Source organism: Petaurus breviceps, unplaced genomic scaffold, assembly GCF_028583685.1.
Source record: "Petaurus breviceps papuanus isolate PSGF00001 unplaced genomic scaffold, PetGlider_PUasm1.0 154, whole genome shotgun sequence".
NCBI classification, from domain to species: Eukaryota; Metazoa; Chordata; class Mammalia; order Diprotodontia; family Petauridae; genus Petaurus; species Petaurus breviceps.
The window spans coordinates 16,184,780-16,209,718 of record NW_027185715.1 but is presented as its reverse complement, the minus strand read 5'-3'; the positions used below and the strand labels follow the sequence as shown (position 1 = coordinate 16,209,718).

General features: G+C 36.4%; 1 protein-coding gene across 3 annotated transcripts in view; it reads right to left on the bottom strand.

The window, feature by feature from the left end:
- The window catches only part of FRS2 (fibroblast growth factor receptor substrate 2), a 122,087-nt gene that overhangs the window by 44,193 nt on the left and 52,955 nt on the right, over positions 1 to 24,939 (bottom strand). For all 3 annotated transcript variants that reach the window (XM_069081253.1, XM_069081246.1, XM_069081261.1), the window contains exons 2-3: positions 23,693 to 23,788; positions 22,999 to 23,040 (exon numbers count right to left, since the gene is read on the bottom strand). Coding sequence is in view for 2 of the 3 variants with exons in the window: in XM_069081246.1 (XP_068937347.1) it covers positions 22,999 to 23,040; positions 23,693 to 23,720 (70 nt within the window). In the remaining variant the exon portion in view is untranslated. The remainder of the gene's footprint in view (positions 1 to 22,998; positions 23,041 to 23,692; positions 23,789 to 24,939) is intronic.

The following is a 24,939-nucleotide window of genomic DNA, read 5'->3' as shown; positions in this document are numbered from 1 at the left end:
TAAAAGACACATATATATGCTGTGTTGCTGCTTATGCTAATAAACCAACAGGGAAAAGAGTTCCATCCAATAAAAGTGGCATGCTCCCAAGCTATGAAATCTACATTGCTTTCTAAAGCTATTCCAAATTGTTGCTGGATCCAGAAATTCCTGCTGGTCCTAGGTCCCTTTCTGTACTGGATCTCTGAACTTATCACTCAATGATTTACGTTTTTATTTTTAACTTTGAAGGTTGCATAATATAACACTTTTGCTCAAAATCAGTCACCTATATCTGACTGCTTCATGTCATAGGGATCTGAAAAGTTTCAGCCATACATTATTTCAACACCTTGCCCTTAAAGATTCAACCAAAAGAAATCTCTCAATTAAACAAGGAATAATGTTTATGTGCAAAAGTGTAGAACAAAAACACTTGGTCAATTTACTGTTGCAATAGATTACATCAGAATGAATTTATACAAAGGAATGGGTCCACTTTCAAAGTAGAGACCTTGGAAGACTATACACTAATTCCAAAGATGCTATTTCTCTCAAGGCAATTTGCATTTCCTTTTTTTTTGGAGTACCCTTTAGAATATATAGAGCATTGGTCTGAATATCCTCAACCAAAATTTTCACATCACTCAGTTTCTGAAAGAGTCAAAAATCATTTGGAGCCAAACTAGGTAAGTAATGGGGAAGGAGAAGGAGGGTAGGAGCAGTAGAGGGGAAGTGAAGTTGATTATATGATGATTAATACAACTTGGGCTCAAAAGCAGGGTTTGACTCTGTAGTGGAATGTAGCAGAACTGGTTTTCTTGTATAGACCGTGGATTGGTTCTGAAAGCAATTCCAAAAGTAATGTTCTAAAAAATATTTTGAAAAATGGCAATGTCACTGGAATGAGTGAAAAATAAAATCACTTTTTACTGCGTATCTTGACTGGCCAAGTATTAAAGAAAGTCTTACCTGTGAATTGGCAGAACTACTTAAGCAATTGAATTCATTACTGTCTAGGTAAACAGTGCTACACTAACAAATACATAAGCAATTCCCAATGGATAAATGATCACAGCATATGAACGGATTCCCAAAAGAATTCCAAACTATTAAGAACCATATGAAGGGCTGCCTACACATTACTAATAGTAAGAGAAATGTGTTACAACTCTTGAGGTTTCACCTGAAACACAGAAAATTGTCAATGAAGACAAAAAATGACAATAGTTGATGATGAAGGGGCAATGAAAAGACAGGCACACTAATACTCTTAGTGGAACGATGAAGCAATTCAAACATTTTGGAAGGTAATTTGAGATATTTAAAAAGAGAAAAACATCCATATCCTTTGACTAAAAGATCCCAATGCTAAACATATACCCAAAAGAGATTTAAGGCAGAAATAAAGGTAGCATATACACCAAAATGTTTACAGTAGCACTTTTTGTGATAGCAAAAAACACTGGAAACAAAAGTAGATGTTTATAAATTGGAGAATAAAGTGTAGTTTATGAATGTAGTGGAATTTTACTAATCCTAAGAAGTATAATTTGGTTGTTGTCCTTTGTTCTCTAAGAGGACCAAAATGACATCACTATGTTGGGGTCAAGGTAGAGTGTCTCCGACTGTGGCTGATCAGACCAACAGAAGCTTGGAAGACTACCACGGGTCTGGCACAAAGAGTCCATATAAACATCTGGAGTGGAGATGCCTCTAAATTTGTGCATCTCACATTTCTTTTGAGCTACTGCAATTCTGCTTCACTCAAAGAGCACAGTGCCTTCTTTGATGTGAGCATGCCAAGCTGAGCAGTCTTTTGCCAGTGTCTCTCATGTCACACAGTCAATGTTCAAAGTTCTTCAGAGACCTTAAGAGTGTCCTTGTATCTCTTCTGGCCTCCCAGGTGAGCACTTGCCTTGTGTAAGTTCTCCATAAAATAGTCTTTTAGGCAAACACATTTGGCATTCACACAACGCGGTCAGTCCACTGAAGCTATGCTCTCTCCAGCAGACTTTGAATGCCTGGTAGTTCAGCTTAAGAAAGGACCTCAGTGTCTAGATCTCTGTCTTGCCAGGTGATCTTCAGAATCTTCCTGAGACAATTCAAATGGAAACCATTCAGTTTCCTGGCACTGGAAGATTGTCTAGGTTTCACAGGCATACAATAATAAGGTCAGCACAATGGCTCTGTAGACCTTCAGTCTGGTGATCAGTCTAATATCTCTTCTCTCCCACTTTCCTTCAGAGCCTCCCAAACACTGAGCTGGCTCTGGCAATGTGTACACTAACCTCATCATTTATGTGGACATCCCTAGGAAGCTGGTTGTTGTCCTTCATTCTCAAAGAGGCCCAAAGTGACATTACTATGTTGGCGTCAAGGTACAGTGTGTCTGACTGTGACTGATTATAGTAATGGGAAGTAATACGAATAGGAAGAGATGGAGAAGGATATGAAAAAGTCAGAAAAGGATAGGAACATGAACTGATTCAAAGTGAAGCAGCACCAGGAAAACAATGGCAATGGAAGTATAAAAGAAAAAAAAATAAAAGAATGAAAATGAACATTGTTTAATTACAATAACTAAGCATAGCCCTAAAGAAATAAGGAAAGGTTATCTCCCTTCTTTCTCTGCAGAGGTGGTGGTGGGGAGTTAGGGGTGGGGTTAGAAGACAAAGAATATTGCATATACCATCAGGCTTGGGTAATGTAAGTTAATTATGCAGCTTTATTTTATCTGCCTTTTAAATTTTTTTTTTTCAAGGAATGCTCACGGGGAAAGGTACATATTTAGAAATGAAGAGGATATTTATCTTTCAAAAGCTATCAAAAGTTTTTTTTAGAAATTTGAAAGAGAAAATTACATATTACAAGTAATTATCTTCTGTTTTATTCTTTGGACTAATTATAGATTAGATATCTAGGAAATGAAAAAGGTAGGCCCATTTTCCACCTCCCCTAATCTGTGAATAAATCAGAAGAAGAAGGTATAAACTGGCCTGTGTAACATAACTGCATAAATTTCACAGGCTGCTTTGGAAAAAAATGGTCAGGCTAATATTTTGAGTTTTTAATATTGCAACTTTATGTTTTATTATTCTGAACTTGACAAACATCTTGTTTAAACATTTGTATATACAAAGAAAACAGGATTGCACATGAAAATAAAAATCTCCATCACAGTTTCTTTTTTAAAAAAAGTTAAATTAATTTCAAAGTTATCCTACTTATTTGTTTCCCTCTGAATGTCCTTTTTTGTTCATTTCTTTCAATGTCCTGTTGTTTGTTTTGCTATAGCCTTTCCCTATGCCCTCGCCCTCAACCTTCGACCAGAAGGGGAAAAAAGCCATTTTGTAAACTAGTTATCACAGTCTCAAAAAACTGATCCACATATTGAATAAACCCAAAATGTATGTGTTATTTTGTACCTTGAATATATCACCTCTTTGTCAAGAGATAAGAATTATGCTTCATCTTGAGTACTTTGGACAGATGGTTTGGTCATTTCCAAGATCAGAATTATTAAGTCTTTGAAAGTTGTTTTTCTTTGCATTGCTGTAATCACTGTATAAATCCCCATTCTTCTAAATATGTTCATTTTTTCACACTGCAACAATTTGTGCAAATCTCCCAAGGTTTCTTTAAATTGTCATTTCTTATGGTACAACGATATTCTATTATGTTTATACACCATAATCTGTACAGTCAAAGTTTCTGCAATTTACAATTTGTCACTCCAAGACTTCTTATCCATCTACACGTATGTATATATCCTCAGCCTTTTCAGTGTATCCTGAGTCAAAAGCCAGTCTATTGTGTGGACTTGCCAGAACTGGTCACCACAATAACCCCAAAGTTGTAACTCTCTTTACTTGGCGTTCTCCATGGATTGGTAGCTCTCACTGACACTGCCATTCCTTCAGTGCTCACCATCTGACACCGTACAGTTAGCTATTAAGCAAACTACTTATCACAATAAGCAACGTGAATACAAAGACAGGAGTTGAGGTTCATTCCCTATCAAGTATAAAAAGAAGAGATAGATGACTGTCTTGGATGAATGCTGTCTGATAAAAACTTGGTATTCTTGACCTTACTCCTTTTTAAGTATAGTTAAGTAGTCAACCCATGTTTGGTCACACAGATTATGAATCTAAATAATATATAAATCAATTCACAGGCATGTATTAAAACATCTACTTTAAGTACAAGGGATATAAAAGAAAAAAAATGAGTCAGCTTCAAAGAACTTACATTCTATAGCAAGAAAACACATATATACAAAAGTATATATAAAATACATATAAAGCCAATGCAAGGGAATGGGGGAGGGGAAGGAACCTGAAGGGGAACTGGGAATGGGAATTAGGAAAGGCTTTATAAATAGAAGGTGTTATTTTATTTGAGCCTTGAAGGAAGCTAGGTACCCTACAAGGTAGGAGTATACTCGGAGAATGGTCAACAGTTGGTGTAAACTAAGGCAATTCACTGCAGCAATTTTAATAAGATTTTCATTAGTTTGACTTTAAAAACAGGAGACAGGACTTCTCCTACACATTTTAATACTTTTATCTGATGACAAATGCATCTCCTTTGTTCCTCCAGTGCCTCAGTTTCCTCAAACATAAAATGGGTAAAATTACAGCACTTACCTCACAGTGTTTTAAAGATCAAATTAGATACATGTCAAGTGTTTAGCACAGTGCCTAGTTCACAGCAGGTGTTACATAAATGCTTACTGCCTTCCCTCCTCTAAACCTCTCTGGGTCAACTGCTAGATGGCATACAGATGTTTCATGTTATTCAAATCTCAAGAATGAACTATCAGACTGGCCTGAGCTATGCCCCCACTATAACAAATGATGATCCAGGAAAAGAGACTAAGGAATAGCCAGACTGACAGAAAAGAACCAAGAGAAACCAGTGTCATGAAAACCCAGAGAAGCAAATCCAGGAAGAAAGTATGGTCAACATGTCAGAGCTTATAAAGAAATCAAGAAGGATGAGAACTGAGAAAAGATCTTTGGACTTGGCCAACAGGAATCAGGAAGAAACGATAGCGCCAACTGGCACAAAATGTGATCGCCCTGTGTCTGTAGTAGGAAAGGGAAAAGGAAACTCAAACATAAGACATATATGTCCAAAAGATTTATGAAGTTGTTTTTAGAGCCAGCAGATATGGGAGTAGGATCCTGCAGGCCTCCCAAGTTGCACTGTAATGGGGCAGTTGTGTCGTAGCTTCCAGAATGGCTTTTCAGATTTCCCTTTTTGTATATGAGCAATCTCTGATTTGTTCTAGTTATGCTGCAATGGGGGGGAGGGGGGGGGACAGGAAGGCTGCTCATTCCAAAATGGTAGTTCATGGACAGCAAAACACTGCTATCTCCAATGCAGAATGTGTGAAGGGGCCTAATAGATAACCTAGATGGAAATAAAAGGCATACTATGCCAAGAAGAGGAGCTTAAATTGGACCTCAGAGATAATCAGAAGCCACTGGAGTTCAAGTAAAGAAGGACCTAGTCAGACGTGTGGTTTATTGTGACAGAAGGGAAGGTGTTAGTACCGGTGAATCTAAGAGTTTACAAAATTATAATACTCAAAGATTCCAGAACCTTAGTTCGACTCCTAAGATGCAATATCAGCACTGCAGAATGACGAAGCACAAGGAGTTTCCTTCTTCAGGGAGCAACATCTCTGAGATCCTTACACATGTCCAGATCTACTTCCAACTACTTTTTCTGAATCATTGTTGCACCCTTTGCTGCTTTCCTTCCTATCACTGAATGCAGCTTTTAAAGCCTCTTTGTTACCATTTAATAGTCTTTGGACAAGGGCATAATGAATTTCCATTCAAAGACCAAGAATAACTGTTTATAACACCTTGCTGGATTTAAAAATTCAGTGTTCCTGGCATGGGGAAGAGCCAAAAAAAAAAAAATGCTTGGTGAGGCAAGATGAAGTGTCTTGTTCATGAAAAAGCAAGGAGGCCAGTGTCACTGGATTGGAGATGGAGAGTTCGTGTTGAGAAGGTATAAGAGGAGCAGAAAGGGGCTAGGTTATGAAGGGCTCTGAACACCAAACAGGCGACTTTATATTTGATCCTGGAGGGGATAAGGGGTCACTGAAGTTGGATAGGGGGAGTCAGATTTGTGCTGTAGAAAAATCACTTTGGCACCTTAATGGAGGATGGATTAGCATGGGGAAAGACCTGATGAAGACAGACCCACCAGCAGCTATTACAATAGTTCAGGTGCAAGGTGATAAAGGTCTGCATTATTGTGGTAGCAGTATCAGAGGAAAGAAAGGGAAGTCTATGACAGATGTTGCAAAGGTGAAATCAACAGACCTTGGCAACAGACTGGATAAAAGGTGTACCGATGAGAGACATAGGGGAGTTGAGAATAATTCCTAGAGTTCTAGCCTGATGAACTAGGAGGAGAGGTGTTGCCCTCTACAGTAATAAGGGAGATAGAAGGAGAGGGTTTTGGGGAAAAGATAATGAGTTCCATTTGAGGCTTATTTAGTTTAAGATATCTACTGGATATCCAGTTTGAGATGTCTGAAAAGCAGTTGGAGATGCAAGATTGAAGGTCAGAAGAAAGGTTGGGACAAGCAATCATGGAGAGGAGAGGAGAGGAGAGGGGAGGGGAGGGGAGGGGAGGAGAGGGGATGGGAGGAGAGGAGAGGTAATGAGAAATGCTTCCCTATAATGAGAAGTGGGTGGATGGTATTAGGGGCAAAGCAACAGCTTTTGTAAAGCAAATTTCCACAACATTCTTTTTCTTAAAAAAAAAAAAAATCTTCACAACTACAAAACACTTTTCACACAAATAAAGTCAGATCTAACTAGCTGGAAAGACATCAATTGCTCGTGGCTGGGTCGAGCTAATATAATAAAAATGACAACTTTACCTGAATTAAATTATATATTTAGGGTGATACCAATCAGTTTACCAAAAAAAACTACCTTATAGAGAGAGAACAAATAGTAACAAAATTCATTTGTAAGAACAAAAGGTCCAGAAATTAATGAAAAGAAATGCTAGGGATTGTGGACTAGCTATACCAGATTTTAATCTGTACTATAAAACAGCAGTCCTCAAAATTACTTGGTACTGGCTGAGGAATAGAATAGTGGATCAGTGGAATAGATTAGGCACCCGAGACTCAGCAATCAATGACTATAGTAATCTACTGCTTGATAAACCCAAAGACCCCAGTTTTGGGGATAAAAACTCACTATTTGACAAAAACTGCTGGGAAAACTGGAATATAGTATTGCAGAAACTGGGCATAGACCGTTATCTAACACCACATACCAAAATCAAGTCTAAATGGGTGCATGATCTAGGTATAAAGGCTGATACTGTGAGCAATCTCGGAAAGCAAGGAATAGTTTACCTGTCAGATTTGTGGAGAAGGGAAGATTTTATGAACAAACAAGAATTAGAGAGCATTATAAAATGCAATATGAATAATTTTGATTACATTAAATTGAAAAGCTTCTGTAGAAACAAAGCCAATGTAACCAGGATTAAGAGGGAAGTGGAAAATTGGGAGAGAATTTTTACAATCTATGTCACTGATAAAGGACTCATTTCTAAAATATACAGAGAATTGAGTCAAATATACAAGAATACAAGTCATTCCCCAATTGATAAATGGTCAATTTACAGAGGAAGTTTACAAAGGAAGAAATTAAAGATATTTATAAACATAAGAAAAAATCCTCTAAATCACTATTGATTAGAGAAATGCAAATCAAAAGAACTGAGGTACCGTTTCTCGCCAGTCAGATTGGCTAAGATGACAAAACAGGAAAATGACAAATGCTGGAGAGGATGTGGACAAATTGGAACACTAACACATTGCTGGTGGAATTGTGAACTGATCCAACCATTCTGGAGAGCAATCTGGAATTCTGCCCAAAGGGCTATAAATAATTTCATACCCTTTGACCCAGCAATACCACTTCTAGGGTTTTATCCCAAAGAGATCATAGAAGTGGAAAAAGATCCATATGTGCAAAAATGTTTATAGCAGCTCTTTTTGTGGTGGCAAAGAACTGGAAATCAAGGGAGTGCCCATCAATTGGGGAATAGCTGAACAAGTTGTGGTATATGCATGTTATGGAATACTACTGTGCAATGAGAAAGGAGGAGCAGATGGCCTTCATATTTTCCTGGAGAGGCTTATATGAACTGATGCTGAGTGAGAAGAGTAGAGCCAGGAGGAATTTGTACATAATTAGAGACACAACATGTGTGTGATGACCAACTCTGATAAACTGGACTCTTCTCAGCAATCCAGAGTCATAAGTCAACCCCAAAAGACTCATGATGGAGAGAGATGTTTACATCCAGAGAAAGAACTGAGATTGAACCCAGATTGAAGCAAAGTACCTGCCCTTTTTCGTTTTCTTGTTTGGTTTTGTTTCCTCTTTCCCATTCTTCATTTCATCTGATACAACCCTTCTTTATAACCTGACAAATGCCTAATGTGAAAGTATTTGCAGATACTATACTTGATTGTATTACGCCATGGAGGGGGAGGGAGGAAGGAGAGAAAATTTGAAACTCAAGGAATTGTGGTAACGAATCTTGTAAACTAAAAGTAAACAAATTAATAAAGACAAAAAAATCTTAATTTAATATACTAAATAATATGAACAATTCTTTATATATTAAAGGACAGAAGGGGAGGATTGTATGTTGAAACAATTATACTCTGCTATGAAGAGCTTTGTTTTCTTTTAAAGTGTATAATAAATTTAACATGTAACTTTAGAAACTTTCTTGCTTGTGTGTGATTTCTTCAGGCCTTCCTTCTGTTCTTTGCTCCTTTGGGAAAGGGGTGGGGGGGAGAGGGAAGATAACCCTATCCTTAGTCCCCTTCGCCTTTCCAACACCCATTAAAAACCATCTGATAACAAAATTGCTTGATCAAATGAAACAAATTCCTACATCAGCCATGTCCAAAATCGTATTTACAATTCTTAAACTGAGGAATGATCATGGCAATCTTCAAAGTAATAAATACGTAACAATTACATTGACATAATAAACATGCAACTTTTGGAGACTCACATATATAACATCAAATCCAAATAAACTGCATCTGAGGGACATGGGGACACTGTGCACAGGCACTGCAGAAGTGACACAAGGTTGACAAAGGTAAGAAGGGGCCGTGGCTAATATTTAGAATAGGCAGTTTCGTTTCACTTTCAAACAAATTTCCTAGCCTATGGATAAAAGAAACACTATCAAGTCTTTCTTAACTGTGCAATCTGATGATTAAAACCCCAAATGACCATTTCTTTTCATATTAAAGGCCAAGTGTCTGAATTTGTTTTCCCTGGTTCTGAAAAGGACCAGGTATTTATCAGCTTTGACTTTCCTATAAACTTTGTGAACACCTGCTTTGCAAATTGAGGAGCCTATATTAACATAGGCCTAAGAAATGTGCAATTGGGGGGTGAGGGAAAGGAAATGGGGCCAGCTCCCATAGGTAATAACTTTTTAATGGCACAGATATCAAAAGAATTAACCTAAAATAAAAATAATGAGAACGATGCAAAGCTTTGCAAATCATAAAATGCTGATTATTCCTACTTATATAGCGCTTTAAGATTTGCGAAGTGCTTTACAAGTTGTCTCATTTGGTCCCCTAAGACAGGTACTATTAACACCTCCCCTTTTATAAAGAAACTGAGACTCACAGAGGTTAAATGATTAGCCCAGGATCAGACAGCTAGTTACATGTCTGAGGTGGAATTTTAACCCGGGTCTTCCTGACTTCAAATCCAGCGTTCTACCCATTGTGACACCTAGGTACCAATCTGCTAATTCCTGTTCCATGATTTCTAAGTATCACCAGTTTAAAACAATCTGGATATATCATTTCTTTTTGTATCAAGTGTTTCTTGGAAATGTATCTCTCACTCATTGCAATTATAACTGCAACTATTTCTAGCATAGCTAAGTTCAATGAAAGCCACTAAAAACAACAGAAGACATCCTCAATTTAATCTAACTTCGTGCTTTCTATCTGAGATTGTATATAACTTACTCTGCATATATCTTGTTTGTAAATAATTTGCTTTCATATTATCTCCTTGAGCAGACCATGAGCTCCTTGAGAACAGGGACTGCTTTTGCCATTCTTTGTATCTCAAGGGCTTAGCACAGGGCCTGGCACATAGTAGGCACTTAATGCTTAATTATGCTTAATATTAATATTAATGCTTAATAATAATTAATGCTTAATTAAATGCTTAATTATTAATAATGCCAAACTGAAAAAAAACCAAATTAATCTTGATGCTTAACAAAATGTTAAATAATTGGGATAATAATGAAGCCATAAAGGTCAAAAATTAGATTAAAAAAATCAAAACTATGATAGCGAACCTCTTTGCTTTCTGTGGAATCAATTTCATTTTAGTGAAAGGCATTGTTGCCAATGTTCAAAACATTTATTTCATATGTATCCTAAAGTCAATTAACGTCTCATACATGATCATCAAAGCATTATTGAATTTTGGAAAAGAAAAAGGATCAAATATAGATAAAATAATGTGTAAACAGCTATTTTCCAAACTGGAAATTAAGTCTATGGTAAAAAAACTAAATAATGTTTCACATGCATAAAATGATTTGTACCTTCTCTACCTTTCTCTTAATGAAGTTCGTTTCACCGAATGAGCCATTTATTTCTCAGATGTGATGCCAGATCTCTACTTGGAGGCTTCAGGGGAAAAAAAACCCAATATACCTTTCTGAGATAAGATCTCCTTGGGAAAGGAGAGATTTCAAAAGAAGAAATGGCACAGACTAACTCCACTTCTTTCAGAACCTTGCCCAATATAACTTTGTGTCTATGTATTTAAGTAGGATTGTGTGTATTACGTGGAAAACACGCTTTCTTCAGGAAATGCAGGGAAATGTTAACAAGGCTGAGTGACCATGAGGGAAAAAAACTGGAGGAATAATGTTATATCATAACAAAATTAACAAGGGTATACTTTTTTAAAATAATGATTTATTTGACCATTATGAACAATGATAAATTTAGTTCAAATTTTTATATTTCAGAAAGATCCTTTAAAAACAAAAACCACTCACACAACTTTGGCATTTTCGATTTAAACTATAAACCCTCTGGCTCCCACAAAAAACAAAATTATTGTAACCACACACAAGCCCCAGTGCAGACTTGTAGTTTTTACATGCCGCCCACACAGCACTCTGGGAGCATGTGATTAGGAAGGCTGATGCATGATCACACTAAATTCCTTCCCTCAGCTCACACATCAAGAACTTGCCATCTCAGCTGCATTCTTCTTCAAACAGCCATGGTAACCCTAGCAACCCTATCCTCCTAATACAGACAGCTGGTCCATTTAAAGTCAGCTCTGGTTGGCAACTAAAATGCTTGTTCTTCAAATTGGGGGGTAGAGAGGAGAGGTTTTCTTTTCAATACACATTACAGGGGTTGATTTAACTTGATCAGCACTTTTGTCCTGTGGCAGCAATTTGTGTAGAGTTTCAACCTATTCTGAGCTTGTTTTGAAAAATCTAAAGCAAAGGGCTGACTAGAATAAAATTAAGCTAGCTTAATTCCAGTACTCTGGAAAATTATATAAAGTGAAACAAAAAGAAAGCTAAAATCACTGCATTTTTTAAAAAGTCCTACAACTACCAAAAGAATAACTTTACCCAAAGATTAAAAAAAAATAAAACTTTAAATTCTAAAACATCCTAAGAAATCACATCTATGGCTAATGAGCCTGTTCCTGTCAAGCAACAAATTTCTCAACACTGAAAACATGTCTAAAAGTCGAAAGTTCAATAATTCCCAATCCACAGGCTTAGCCAGTAAAAATACATTCCTCTGCTTCATCAGATATCTATGTACAAGAGAAATCTTTGACAAATTGTACTCCAAATTTAAATTATCTAACAAATAGCATAAGGTAAAAGCCAAATAAGAATCAAATTATTAGCTTATTCTAGAGAAGTTTTAGCAAATTATAATAGCAAGTCCCTAAGTATTTCACAGAATTTTTACTTAATCACTTTGCAAATTTTCTACTCATTATAAACACTTCTTTCAAAATGGTTTCAAATACTCAAAAGGATTCGTGATCTCAATGATTCTGGCATTCCCTCCAAGGATACAGATCAGAATGCATCCCAGGCTGTCCCGCTGTGTAATGCTGTTCCACACCCTCCCCAAGTTCACCATGGCAAGGTGGGGTGGGGGGGTAGAGTGTCCACATAACATCTTAGAGGGCGTTCTTACTTTCTACTGACTGCATGAGGGCACACTGTGGCTGGTCAACTTTCTCCCCTTGCTCTTGCCAATGTGACAAACCATCTTCTCCTACTGTCATATAGTTTCCTGATGACAATTTTTACTCCTATTTTTCTTCAGAGTGCCTTGTTAGTTATATGTTGTTGCCCACTCCCACCTGCCATGCCCCTCTCCTCTGTGTGGTATTTAATCTTCAGAGGCAATAGTGCTCCATGTCCCACTGCCATATAACAACTTGTAAAATGTTAGTATTGAGGAGCGGCCAGGTGGTGCAGTGAGTAAAGCACTGGCCCCAGAGTCAGGAGGACCCGAGTTTGGTTCGGCCTCAGATACTTAACACCCACACAAAAAAACTAGCCGTGTAACCTTAGGCAAGTTACTTAACCTAATTGCCCTCCAAAAGGCAAAAAAAAAAAAAAAAAGTTAGCATTGAAAAAATAGGCTTTTGCTTTCATGAGAAATTAGGGTCAGTTAAAGAGCTTTGCACTTTTCTGAAAGCAATCCAACCCTCTCATCTTCCTGTTCAACTCTGAACCCATTAGCTATCCATCTGTACTTTATGTAACAGATATACTCCTAGTGGATTAACTCTATAGATTTACATCCAAATACAAGTTGAAATCTAAGCAACAGACGGTTTTCATCCATTCCTTTTCTGTGTGGATGTACAAGACAAATTTCTTAGTGATTATAAATCTCTTTCAGGATTCTCTTTGGGGTTTGATGTAGCTGACACAAAATCATCTGCAACAAGAAGACCTTGAGGATCTCACCAGACACAGGAAATCCCTATCTGAGCTGTATTCAGCTTTACATCTCCTCAATGACAGTGATAAGCATATATTTCCTTGTTTTGTGGAGCCTCTAATTTTTATTATTAAAGGATCACTGAACAGGGCTATTTTTTCCAAGGAATCTTAGATGATGTTGTGGACTCCTTGCTGTAAAATAGCCTATGAGGCTCTGTTTTGCTCTACCAAATCATACATTTTTTTCATTATTGTAAAAAATAAGGAAAAATGCCAGAATCATCTTATATTTGTTACATTTTTCAGTTGACTGTGAAAAACAAAAGATGTGGTTCAGTGTTGAATATTGCCTGTGAAAGTCTAGTACATAAGTGCTTAATAAATTCTTGCTGAATGACTACTAATACCTTCATTGAAGATGTCCTCAATTCAGGTACAGATGACTCTGAAATATTTTTTATAGATGGGAAAACATACACACACACACACACACACACACACACACACTGGTAGGTATAGTAGTCACTTGGACACTTTTGTCTTGTGTTAAAAGGGTCCAAGATTTTGTCCACAGCTTTATCTCCTGCTCTTTCAGATTCTGTGCATCAGTCCCTCAAATCCCTAACAATTGCTATTAGCTCTAGTACTTGTCTTTATAATACTTGGCTGAATCTGGCAGTTTTTCTCATTTTTATTCTCTATAGTGCCATTTCTGATTTCTCTATAAGTACATTCAAGACTGTGTTGGTAGGATCTTTAATGGAGAAAATAATTTGCTAGAATGCTTTCAAAATCTTTTACAGTTTTCTTCTCTTTGTATTCCTTTCATTTTTACTGACAATTTCCCTTGAGATGACTTTGTTTTGTTGGATGTCTTACCAAACTTTCTTTAGATTTTACCTCTCATTACTTCTTTCCATTTTATGAGAGGATATTGAACATACTTCTATTATGCTTTCACAATAATAATAACCACAGCTCCCTCAAAGTCCAACACCATCTATGTCATGGAATGAATGAAGGTGAGGGGTAGACAATGGCAAAGTAAGGGAATGCCAGCTGGGTGATGGTAATGTAAGTACTTCATGTGCCCTCAAACTACTATGGTCCTGAAGAAGTCCTGGCAGGAGTCCAGAAATGCTATGGAAATGGGTTTTGGTGATACCATTGGTTTGGTCTTTGGTCTATTCTGTATGATATAACCATTCTAAGTGTAAAAAAAACAGCTGCAGGGAGAGAAGGGATGGCACTGAATGGCATACTGGGTCTGAGTAGCACCCTATGTTCCAGTATCACAAGAGGGCAAGATTTATTGTTGATTTGGAAGGAATATTTAATTTGATAGAACAAATCTAAGCCTCATAAGCTCTTTTACAGCAAGGTGTCCCCAAAATTATCCAAGATTCCTTGGGAAAAATAACCTTGATCAGTGATTCTCTGATAATAAAAATTAGGGGTGCTATAAACAAAAAGTTGAATGCTATGTGGTCTAATTGAAAATTTAAAAACACAAAAATATTTTAGAAAACAAAGGCAAAATTAAAATTCTGGATTTCCTTAATTGGCAACTGAAAGTCAAAGTCAAAAGTTTAGGCAATATGAGCAGTCAAAGCAATTTTAACATCAACAAAAAACTTTACTAAAGAGATCTATAAGTGAAGAAGTCAGAGGTGATTTAGAGGGCTCTATAGGATGTGGGAAATTACTGTTCTTCTATCTGGTCACAATAAACCCAACACAACAAAAATGCAAGTTGGAGTAAAGAGAAACAGAAATCTTGTACTACAAGAGTTAGTTATGTCAAAAGAGGTGAAAACTAACATCTTTGCAAAACCATAAAATGCTATAATTAAGTATAATCAATAATTTGGGGCTCAAGTAATGAGATATAAACTACTATCAAAGCACTTTACCAGCTTTTTCTCATATTGTAAAACCTGATCCCATCCAAAAGGCAACATGAAACTAGTACCTCAAGATTGAAAACAGCAGAAACTTCTCCAAATAGAGGTGAATTACATGTTTATGTACCTTATACTTTACAAAGCATTCAGAGCTTTTATCACTCAAAAAATCTATGAATTTTTTATAAAGAAAGCAATAACTTGGCTAAAAAGAAAAGAGGAGCCTCCTAAAAGTTCTAAGGGTTACAAAGGAAAATTTGGCAATTTAGTCAATAACCTACTGGGAAGTGCTATAAACATTTATGCTATTTCTGTTGATCACAAAGCCTTTAACCCATTTTCATAATCAATCAAACATATGAGACCCAGTATAGCTATAAGACCCAAGTGCAGCTAGAACACTACAGTATTTGAAATCTACACAGAAAATTATTCTCTATTTAAAACACACTACCAATAACACGTCAAGAACAATTGATAAAAAATGTGACATTCCTCAGGAAGAGAGTTTAAACCCATTATCATCTATCGAAGACAGAAGTATAGCATTCAAATTAAAAATGGCTGAAACAAAAACATCCTACTGGTCAATAGATATATATGCATAACACACATCTACATGGTTCCATAAAAAAAAAAAAACTTCAACTTGTGAAATCTTTCTTCAGTGCTATAAATATGTCATTTGAACCATGTAAAATTCTTAAGTTTAAGATTCTTTATGCACCTCCAAGAAAGACAGAGAATGAAAGCTTCAAGATTGAAGAGAGGACACACTGAAGTAGTAGATGAAAGTGATATCCACAAATAAATTGTTTTCTTTCAACATATATTAAGCCTAATGATATCAAGAAGGCTATGCTAATTATGTTGAGACTTAATGGTCTCTTGAAATCAAAACTGAATGTGGAAAAAATATTTTAAAATTACCAACACCTACACAATACCAACTAATCTAAACATGTAAAGTTACAAAATGGATCGGTTTTGGAAGGTATTCTAACAAAAAAACATATAATACTAACAAAACACAGGGTCCACCACCCTTAAAACAAAACAATAACATTCTTACCAAAAGGACAAGCATTATTAGACATGATAATCATTAGAGAATAATTAAAACAGGTAAAAAAAAAAACAGGGAAATATTTCTGAATCAAGAAGATATCACTCCTCTGAAAGAGATTCACAGTGGACCACAGGTACATACAGACTATAATCAATAATTGTTTACCTCCTGACAAAGATCATGAAAACAGATGAGATCCAAAAACAGAATCAAAAAGTAACATCTATATCAGTTTTGTCATAATTATTATGTAATATTAGATGATATATAACATAATCATTAATATAATTAATATATGTACACAAAAAAGCATAAAAAGAACATAACTAAGTCATGATTTGTTTGTGAAAATGGAAGGACTCATGCTCGCAATTCAAGATCACTAAATCACTACTACCAGAAATTATAGAAAGATTCTCATCAGGAAACCCAGACTCAATGAGTACTGTATAATGTAAAAGGACATTGGAAAAACTATAAAACAACAATGTTGCAAATTGTAAACATTTAGCCATGCCATGGTGACTAGAATTATACCTCAGAAGCTTATTATATTTTATGGGCTGAGATATAACAAATCCCCATACTATGAATAAAGACCTCAAAATATCCTAGAGATTTTTAAAACAATAAACTGTCTTGGAGCTGGACCATTATCACAAACTGAACTGATGTGCCCAATCATTCAGATAGAAGAATGATCAATAAAATTACAAGAAAAGTTTTTGATATTGTCAAACTAAATACTAAGAGTGCCATACAAATACACAGACGGAAGACTGTCTGAAACAGATGCATTCCTATCTATGCTCATTCAGTAATGACTATTATATCTAACTTTTTAAAGGTTCCATTCAGAGTCCTACGGTAAATTCAGTGGATTCTCTATATTTTAGAATAAATTTTAAATCAATAGACAGCCTAAATTTAAGGTAAATTTAACCAAAAAACAATGAAGAAAGGATCAGAACTTTAGAAAAATTAGATACAGAAGTAGAAGAGTATAGTAGATGAGTGGATCCTGAAGCTAGAAAGATGCAAGTCCCTATTCTCCCTTACACGTCAATTAGCCTTTCATTTTCTCAGCAGCTCTCTAAGAGGCAGCTAGGTAGCAGAATGCGTGAAACGTCGATGCTGGAGTCAAGGAGACCCGAATTCAAATCTTGTCTCTGAATTTACTGGCTGTGTGATCCTGGGCAGGTCATTTACCCTTTCAGACTAGGTTCCCTCATCAATGAAAAGGGGATAACAGCATCTCCCTCACTAGGTTGTTATGAGGATTAAGTGCAATAATATGTAAAGTGCTTTGCAAAAACCTTAACATCCTATATAAATGCTAGTTAATGTTACTATTGAGGCCATAAATGACAGAGAAGATGCCAACCTGCATTGGTAAAGGGAAGGTCCTCACCTGGAAGATTTCTATACCACTGAAATTATGTCCAGCCCCTACCCTACTAGATTTATCTGAGACTAAAAGGGATACATTGAGATCCTGAAATACAGTTTTAGTCTTTTTTCTCCTTTGTCACAAACTAATTTTTCCCTTAAAAGATGCTATGCTACACAGTGCATGTGTAGTGAGTACTTGATAGTATTTCATTATCTTTGTATCTAAGTTTAATAGACTTTTTCTTACTATTTATTTTTAACCATTTCTATTTTTACTATTGCCTTGTCTGAACTCATGATTACCACATCTGCTTTTCTGAGCGCCTCTGACATGTAACAAATTCTACTCCAGTCCCTCATTTTAACTTTGTGTGAATCTTTATGATTCAATTATTTCTTATAAAACAACACATTGTTAGACTATGAATTCTAACTCCTTAGGATGTTCTTTTCCACTTTTTGCAAGAGTTCATCCCATTCACATTCATGGTTATGATAGTTATGTATTTCCCTCTATAATATCCACATAGATTTTCTTCTCTTTAGCCCCAACCTGGCTCTTCAAATGGGAAGAATGTAAGAAAATCTGAAGGAATGGGATGAACAACTAGTCATCTATAACTGAAGAGATCTGCTTCCTGCTGACCACACTTTCACTCTTTCTTTTGTCCAGACTTCAATCTTGGTCCACCCTCTTTCATGACTCTTAGCACCTTTACAATTCACCCCCACACACAAAGGGAAAGGTTTTTCTGCTTGTGACTATTCCCTACCTATCTTTATTTTCCATCTTAAACTTCCCTCTTTTCTTATCCCAATTTGCTCCTGTTGAGTTCAATGTATTCCATCAACAAAGTGTGTGTGCGTGTGTGTGTACACTTCTACATGTGTTTTATCTGCCTTCACACAGTCCAGATATGAGAGATATATGCTCTCCCCACCTCTTCTCCTCCGTGCTTGCATACTCTTTTTCTGGCCACCTCAATTATGAGATATAGTAAGCTGGAATCCTTTCTAACTTCTTCCCTGAGACATTCCTTTTCCCCCTCTTCTTCTTTCTGCACTTATGACTATAAACTTGAAAGAAAACAATTCCTATAACTTGTTTATCTTAATTAACTCCCTCTGTGACCCTTAAGGAAAGACATTAGAACTTCAAAAGGTTATTGTCTCTTCTTTCTATATAGAATATAAGCATTTCATCATTAGTTAGACCCCTAAAATTGTTCAAATTTATTTCCATTTCAAGGTTCCTCTTCACTACTGTGCTTGCATTTCAAAGTTTCTACTCAGCTCTGGTGTTTTCATCAGGAATACTTCAAAGTTCTTCATTAGATTAAAAGTGTATTTTCCTACAAGGTTATACAGAGACTTGCAGGATTATTTATTTTTGGCTGTAAGCCAATTCTCTCTTTTAGACAATTGCTGCCAAGTCTTAGGCTGTGGTTCCTTAGAGCTTGAATTCTTTCTTTCTGGCTTCTCACATTAAAAAAACAAAACAAAACCTTAAATCTATGGAAGCTGTGGGTTTTAGTTATAACATTCCTGAGACTGTTCATTTTGATATTTCTTTAGGAGGTTAACTGGTACATTCTATTTTCAATTTGCCCTGAGGTAGTGGACAACAAAGCTGCCGATTTATACCTGTCCATCTTGAAGTGCCCTGGCAGGGGTCTAAGGCTTCATCTTAGAATACTTCTGGCCCAATCCCATCTCCAGCCTCCACAGACATCCCCATCTGTCTCAATATGCTATGGTACACTGGATAAATGACTCACTGTGACTTTTTCTGGATTTTCCCATCAGGTCTTGGTCTGATTTATTTTCCAGATCTGCCTGAATAGTTATATGGAAGGAAGCTTGCCCCATTGCTTCCTATAACTCCTCCATCTTGGGGTCTTCCTGACCTCTTTTTTTTTTTTAAAGCGATTGGGGTTAAGTAACTTGCTCAAGGTTACATGGCCAGTTATTTCTGGGTGTGGTGCTGAGTATCTGAGCCCGGATTTGATCCCCAGGTCATCCTGACACTGGAGCCAGTGCTCTTACTTGCTGAGCCACCTGGCCGCCCCTAAGCAATCGGGGTTAAGTAACTTGCTCAAGGTTACACGGCCAGGTGTGTCTGGGTGGGTGCTAAGAGTTTGATCCTGGGATTCGATCTCCAGGTCATCCCAACACTGGAGCTGGTGCTCTTACGCGCTGTGCTACCTGGCCTCCCCTACTTCCTGACCTCTTAGCTCTTTTTTAATCTCTTGCTTCACTCTTTTAACTAACTTTACTGGTGCTAACGGTCAAATGTTACCCTCTTTGAAACTTCCACCACACTTCCTGTTTGAGGAAAATCTCAGCTCTCTCCAAACAGTCACTCTCCTCCATCCTATAGACCCAATTAGTCACCAAATCCTACTGACTCCACTTCTACAACATCTGATCACTTCTCTCTGTTATACTATCACCCTAGTTCATGTCCTTATCACCTTTTACCTAGACAATTACAAGGCCCTCTTAATTGCTCTCCCTGCTTCAAGTCTCTCACCACAGCAGCCCAACCTACACACTGCTGCTAACATGATATTCCTTAAGGACAGAAATGACTATGTCAGAATCCTACTCAATAAAGACTCATGGGTCCCTTTTGCCTCTAAGATCAAATATAAACTCCTCTGTTTAGCTTCTAAAGCCCTTGTCAACTAGGACCTAACATATCTTTCTAGCTTCATTATACAAGAAACCCATAACTGTAATTCAACTAAAATGACCTCCCCTGTGTTCCTCACACACCTAACTCTGGGCCAAGGGCCATCCTTCCAGATGCAGCTCAAACACCCCCTTCTAAATGAAACTTTTCCTGATTCTAATTGCTAGCACCTTCCTCCCCAAACTGCCTTGAATATTTTTATTTGTATTTATTCTCTTTATATTTATGTGCTTGCTCTCACTCTCTCTCATATGTTTCATACACACACACACACTCACACAACTGTTTATTTCTTCCCTAAGCTTTCCCCCATATACACATATATTTCATATGTGTACTGGTTATTTAAAATTGGAATTTAAGTTTCTTGCAAGTAAAGATTGTTTCATTTTTTAAGTATTTCTAGAACCCAGCACAATTCCTGGAACACAGCAGGCACTTAATAAATGTTTGAGGTCATTTTAGCTTTTAAATTATTGATGGAGTATATGTTATTAAGCTACACTCCTCTGTGCCCCCATCATCTTAGCCAACCATGCCAATGGTGATTTGTTTTTTAAATATGGATATGTCATATCCTACCACATATGTGTGTTCTATACATGTCCTCTCTTCTCACTGATGGTGGGTGTATTTGTAGGAGAGGATGTCCCAATTTTATAGGGGGAAATGTTTCAGTGCTACTTTTCTAACTATGCTATTTCACTAAATCACTTTGCTTTGAATTTTTAAAAAATGAATATATGGTTCTCTTTTTAGAACAACATCTTTAAGATAAATAATCATTACCAATGAATTCTAAAAATGCTATCCAAATACTAGAAAATATAATTTGAACTATCTCTTAAATGGATATTTCATCATGTTCTAATCATCAGGGTGCAAGCAACCAAAAGGTTTCTTTCCTGATTTAGCAAAAACTTTAACGTGCTAATTTATCTGTAACAACTGTCCTTTGTCTCTCCTTTCCTTTCACAGCCTTAGTCCACACACACAAATATCCCACTCACCTCTCAAACCCCGAAAACCTAGCTTCCTATATTACCACTCCACTGAAACTGCTCTTCTCCAAGGTAACAAATTATCTCTTTATTGCTAAATCCAAGGGCCTTCACTCAAGCCTCAACCTTCTTGACCTTTCTGAAAAATGTAACATTTATATAATGTAAAATGTAACAATTTTGACCACTCTCTACTTTTTAAAACTGTTTTCTCCCTACTTTCTCAGGACATTGTTCTGCCAGAGTTCCCTCCTTCTCTCTCTCTCTGTGTCTCTCTCTCTCTCTCTGTGTCTCTCTCTCTTTCTTTCTGTCTCTCTCTTTCTTCCTTCCTTCCTTTCTTTCTTTCTTTCTTTCTTTCTTTCTTTCTTTCTTTCTTTCTTTCTTTCTTTCTTTCTTTCTTTCTTTCTTTCTTTCTTTCTTTCTTTCTTTCTTTCTTTCTTTCTTTCTTTCTTTCTTTGCTTTTTGGAGGGCAATTGGGGTTAAGTGACTTGCCCAAAGTCACATGGCTAGTTTTTGTGTTAAGTGTCTGAGGCCGCGTTTGAACTCAGGTCCTCCTGACTCCAGGGACTCTATTCACTGTGCCACCTAGCCGCCCCCAGGGTTCTTTTTCTCCCTGTAAAAGCAATCCATCTCCTTTTTTACTTTCCAGACTTGAGCTCTCTCCTGGGCAACAATCCTTCATTTACAACTACCTATTGGACATCTTCATATGACATCTCAAATCTGACATGTCCGTAACTCTTAACCTCTCCATTTCTGAAGAGGACACTATCACTCTCCTAACTACCCAGATTTACAATCTTGGAGCCATCCTCCTCTCTTCACTCTCATTCATCTTCCCATATATCAAATCAGATACAAAGTCCTCTTGATCCCACCTCCTATCTGTTTTCTCTCCACTCTCACCACAACTACCCTAGCTCTCATTATCTCTTACCTAGCTTATTGCAACAGGCTCCTAACAGCACTCCCTTCATTTCATCTCCCCCCTCTCTAAAGCATTGGTCTGACCATGTCACTTCCATATTTAAGCAGCTTCAGTGGTTTCCAAACATTGACTTTATGATAAAATTAAAAAAAAAACCTGCTGTTCTCTTTGGCATTTAAGATTCTAAATAATCTGGCTCTAGTCATTCTTTTCAGGCTGATTATATATTGCTCTCCTCATATATTCTACACACCATCCAAACTGGCCTGCTTGCCACTCCCTGTGTGTGACTTTCTAGCTCCCATCTCCCTGCCTTTGAACAAGAAGTCCCCCATGCATAGAATGCTCTCCCTCCTCACTTCTGGGAACCCTTAAGCTCTCCTCCAAGGCTCAACTCCAGTGCTTTCTATTTGAAGAGGTCTTTTCTGATTTCTCCCAGTTTTTAGCTGCTTCTTCCCCCAACATATATACACATACCTGACCATCAAATCACTTTATATAAATCCTGTATTTACTTATTTGTAAACATTATAAATATTCCTCCCATAGAATATAAACTCCTTAAAAACAAGAACTGCCTCACCTTTATATGTGCATTAACATTTACTAGCACAATGCCTGACACACAGCAGACACTTATTTAATAAAAATCAAGAAGGCATTTTGGATGTTAATAAAAAGTGAGAAAAGAAAAAAAGACAAGTTGAAATTTAAGTATCAATTAAATGCAGTCAAATATATGTCTTCCTTTATCTGCTATAAAATATGTTCCTATGACTAATGTGGAAATATATTTAATATGATCATACATGTATAGCCTATATCAGATTTCATGCCATCTTGGGGAGGGAAATTTAGAACTCAAAATCTCAGAAAAGCAGATGCTGAAAAATAAAAATAAATTTTTAATTTTAAATAAATTTAAATAAATTTTAAAAAAGAAAATAGAACGTGTTCCTTACCTTGCAAACTTCTCTTTTGAGAAATCAGATGTGGTTTCCTTCCTAGAAAATATCAGGTAGACAAGATGGATAGGTTAGTTTCTAAATAGCAAATCTTTTGACTATACTACATAATTTTAACCTCTTATTAGATTCCATCTTTTTTTCCTATATAAAATATAAATGTATTTTATCTACTAATTGCTAATTAACTGCTGTCATTTTACAACATTCAGATATCTGTGTGCCATCAAGTAAATCATATCACCTCATCAATAAAATGATATGATCTACCTATAAGGTTTCTTCTAGCTCGACAGCTATGCTCCCATGAATTATCTATTTATAGCTCACATTTAAACATTGCTTAAATAGGGAATAACAAATAAATAGGGAAAGTCTATAAGGTAGACATTAATAAACAGTATTATATAATCACTGGCTTTTACTCCAAATGGAATTTGCTATTTTCCAGGTCACTTCTGATTGCAAGAAAAACCTCAAAAATAAATACAGATTCTAAAGTATGTTGAAGCAAGTATTAGTATTACAAAACACACTCTATAGGAAGCATACTCTATATAAGCTTGGGTAGGAGCCAAATCAAGTATCATAATGCAAAGTGAGTTGCTTTAAAAATATTTGATATATTTTTATTTATAAACTCAGACATTTTTACTGCCAATAGGAAGGAACAGTATCTGACCATACTTACTAGTATGACTGAAAAGCCACAGCTGCATTTTACTTCATCACAAATGAACAATTTCATCTCTTTTGCATCTGGTTCCCCTCTTTCTTGTTATCATTCCTGAAATAAAGTGCCAATATGAAGAATGTTACCCCTGAAATTGTTTGGTAAAAAAGATAATAATCACCGGACCTCCATTTTAATCACAACTCATAGAACTTTAAAAGTAACTGAAGTATTATTAAAATTTCCCTTAGTCACCTTTAAAAATAAAAACATCATACAAGCATTATAAACTCACAGGTGAAAAAAATCAGATTGTAAACTCACAGGTAGGAATCATATTTGGCATGTTCATATGCTTAGTATGAGATCCAACAAGCTCTCAAATCTTCAGTGTGGCTACCCCACTGACTGATGATGTCACTTAAAGACCTTCAGCCATTAAACTGACAGTCAACTCAATCACTGCCTGTGGATAAAAACTGTGGGTTTTAAATGGTAAACCTTTAATACTAGATTTGTTTACTCCTGCTAACTTATTTATTTTGCTACCTAAGACACAGTATTTCAGAATAGCCTTCTTTCCACTGTGGATTTACATATACTATGGTCAGCTAACAGATTTCAACTTGTCCAACTATAACATAATTAGAAAGGTAAATATACTATTAAAATATATGAATAATTGTACACATGAGACACTTTACAATGATACTTTTTCCCCTTCTTTAGTTAAATACAGGGACTAAAATTTCACTCCTTGAGGGCAATGGCTGCTTTATTTATCTATGAATCCCAAATAAAACCTGAAGTAGTGTCTTAGTACTTAAAGGAATCATTTTTGCACTTTAAGATTTTCAAAGTTAATTTCATCTCAAAAGCCCTGTGAGAAATTGAACAGTCTTCATAGATAAAAGAGCTGGACTTTGAGTTAGAAATCAATCAACTAGAATTTGTCAAGCATCTTATCTAGCATGTGTCAACCACTGGGGATAGAACAACAAAAAAGAGAAAAAAAATCTACCTTCTAGGAGTTTATGCTCTATTGGAGACAACAGGCACATAATTAAGTCTATGTAATATAACCATATGGTAAATTCTAAGGGTGGAGTGAGGTGCTAGTTGCTGTTAGAATCGAAAGAGGCTTCATGTAGAAGGTATTGCATGAGCACAGTTTTAAAAGAAAGGATTCAAAGAGAGGTGTGTGTGTGTGTGTGTGTGTGAGAGAGAGAGAGAGAGAGAGAGAGAGAGAGAGAGAGAGAGAGAGA